The sequence below is a fragment of the Lathyrus oleraceus genome, chromosome 5, assembly GCF_024323335.1.
Source record: "Lathyrus oleraceus cultivar Zhongwan6 chromosome 5, CAAS_Psat_ZW6_1.0, whole genome shotgun sequence".
Taxonomy (NCBI): Eukaryota; Viridiplantae; Streptophyta; class Magnoliopsida; order Fabales; family Fabaceae; genus Lathyrus; species Lathyrus oleraceus.
In genome coordinates, this window is record NC_066583.1 from 415,272,493 (window position 1) to 415,275,251 (window position 2,759).

General features: G+C 38.1%; 1 protein-coding gene across 1 annotated transcript; it reads left to right on the forward strand.

The window, feature by feature from the left end:
• The first annotated feature begins 318 nt into the window (after positions 1-318).
• Positions 319-1,167, forward strand: LOC127081097 (uncharacterized). Its single transcript, XM_051021383.1, has one exon. The coding sequence runs from the start codon at positions 319-321 to the stop codon at positions 1,165-1,167; it is 849 nt and encodes a 282-aa protein (XP_050877340.1).
• Positions 1,168-2,759: the final 1,592 nt, after the last annotated feature.

Consider the following 2,759-nt stretch of genomic DNA (forward strand, 5'->3'; position numbering starts at 1 on the left):
ATTGTGTGGAATATTGATTGTCAAGTGGAATTCGATAAAATAAAAAAGTATTTGCAAGAACCACCAATCCTCATACCGCCTATTCCTGGTAGGCCTCTTATTATGTACCTCAGAGTACTCGATGAATCTATGGGTTGCATTTTTTGTCAACATGATTACAAGGGCAAGAAAGAACATGTAATATATTATCTCAGTGAGAAATTCGCTGAATGTGAGACCAGATACTCACTTTTGGAGAAGACTTGTTGTGCTTTAGCTTGGGTTGCCCGACGCTTGAGATAATACATGGTTTTCCATACTACTTTATTTATATCTAAAATGGATTCGATAAAGTATATATTTGAGAAGCATGCTTTCACTGGTAGAATTTCTCAATCACAAATGTTGTTAACTGAATATGATATCCAGTATGTGACTAAGAAAGCAATAAAGGAGAGTATTTTGTATGACTATCTTGCTCATTTACCTGTGGAGGGTTATCAACCATTGAGGTTTAACTTTCAAGATGAAGACATCATGTTTATCAAATATCTCACTATTCTAGGCCCCGAACCAGGATCGCGATGGACGCTCGTGTTCGACGGTGCTTCCAATGCTCATGGCTATGGAATAGGCGCAGTCATTACTTCTCCAACTAGCTTCCACCTTCCATTTGCCGCTAGATTATGCTTTGACTGCACCATTAATATGGAAGAATATGAGGTATGTATCTATGGCATTGAGGCATCCATCGACTTAAGGATTAAAATTCTTCAGGTATATGGAGATTCAGCTCTGGTAATCAGTCAGGTAAAAGGTGATCGAGAGACTCGGGATAGCAAGTTGATTCCTTATAAAGAGCATATCAGAAAGTCAATGCCCTACTTTCAGGAAATCTCTTTTCATCATATTCCTAGGGAAGAGAATCAGTTAGAAGACGCTCTAGCCACGTTGGCATCCATGTTTAAAGTCAAGTGGAAGAATGAAGCACCAACTATCCATATTGACCACCTGGATGAACCAACACATTGTCTAGCAATAGAGGCAGATCCTGATGATAAGCCATGGTTCTATGACATTAAGACATTTCTAGAGAAACAACAATATCACGAGGTTATATCTATTACTGACAAGAAATCTTTGAGAAGACTTTCCTCCATGTTTTTCTTAAACGGCGATGTGTTATAGAAGAGGAATTATGTTTTCGTGTTACTCGGATGCATGGATAGACACGAAGCTAGCACGATCATAAAGTCCATACATAAAGGCTGCAATGGTGTTCATGCAAATGGTATTGCTATGTTATAACTTTGTTAAAAGATGCCACAAGTGTCAAATATATGGTGGAAAGATCTTTGTGCCACCAACTCAGTTGAACGTTCTGACGTCTCCATGGCCCTTCTCTATGTGGCGTATTGATATGATTGGGATGATAGAGCCAAAAGCTTCCAACGGTCATCGATTCATCCTAGTTGTTATTGATTACTTTACGAAGTGGGTCGAAGCTGCTTCATTTGCCAATGTCACTTGACAGGTGGTTACTCGGTTTATTAAGGAAGAGATAATATGCCACTATGGAATTCCTTGCAAGGTCATCACTGACAATGCCAACAATCTCAACAACAAGATGATGAAGGAGTTGTGCGAAGAATTTAAGATCGAGCACCACAACTCTTCACCATATCGGCCCAAGATGAATGGTGTCGTAGAAGCAGCTAATAATAACATCAAAAGAGTTTTCCAGAAAATGGTTAGAATTTACAAGGATTGGCATGAGATGTTACCCTTTTACTCTGCACGGTTACAGGACCTCGATTCGTACATCCACTGGGAAACTCCATACTCATTAGTGTATGGGATGAAATCTATATTTCCAATCAAAGTTGATATTCCTTCACTCAGGGTTATCATGAAGGTTGACCTTAATGAAGTTGAATGGGTTCAATCTCGGTATGACAGCTGAATCTGATTGAAGAAAAAAGTTTGACGTCTATGTGCCATGGTCAGTTATACCAAAGATGCCTCAAACAAGCTTTTGGTAAGAAAGTTATTCCTCGTGAGTACCTCGTAGGAGAACTTGTGCTCAAAAGATATTCTGCTATTTACTCGGACCCTCGCGGTAAATGGACTCCCAACCACGAATGACCTTTTGTCATTAAGAAGGCCTTCTCATACGGAGCCCTAATTCTCACAACAAGGGATGGGGAAGATTTGTCGTCGCGAGTGAATGGTGACATAGTCAAAAAATATTATGCCTAAAAAGAAATGATGATAAAAGCTTGCTAGATTGACCTTCATGAGATCAATCTAGGCAAAAAATGTTCATCCCGATGGACCAAAAAATGAATTGTCCATGCAAAAGTTAGGGATAAAATAAAAATATAAAGCTCACTAAGTCAAAAACCCAAAAGGGCGGCTCAGGCAAAAATTAGCATCTCGATGAACAAAAAAAATAGAAAATATCCAGGAAAAAGTTAGGATAAAGGCATTTGACTATGTTCCTTGAGCTTACCTTGCTACAAGCTAGATCTCAGACGACCAAAGATCAATCCAATCATTATCAATCGAAGCAAAGTATTGGGATTTAGATCTTACAATGGATGACAGCCTATGTTGTAATCAATGGGAAAATACAAAAATATTTCCCATTGCCATTTCTTTTATTTTTCAATTTTTGCAATATCCTCTTTAAGGATGTTTGCATCCTTGTATAAATCACATGTACAAATTTGTTTACAATCAATAAAATTTAGTTTCTTTTGTCTATCTTTTTTCTTCTC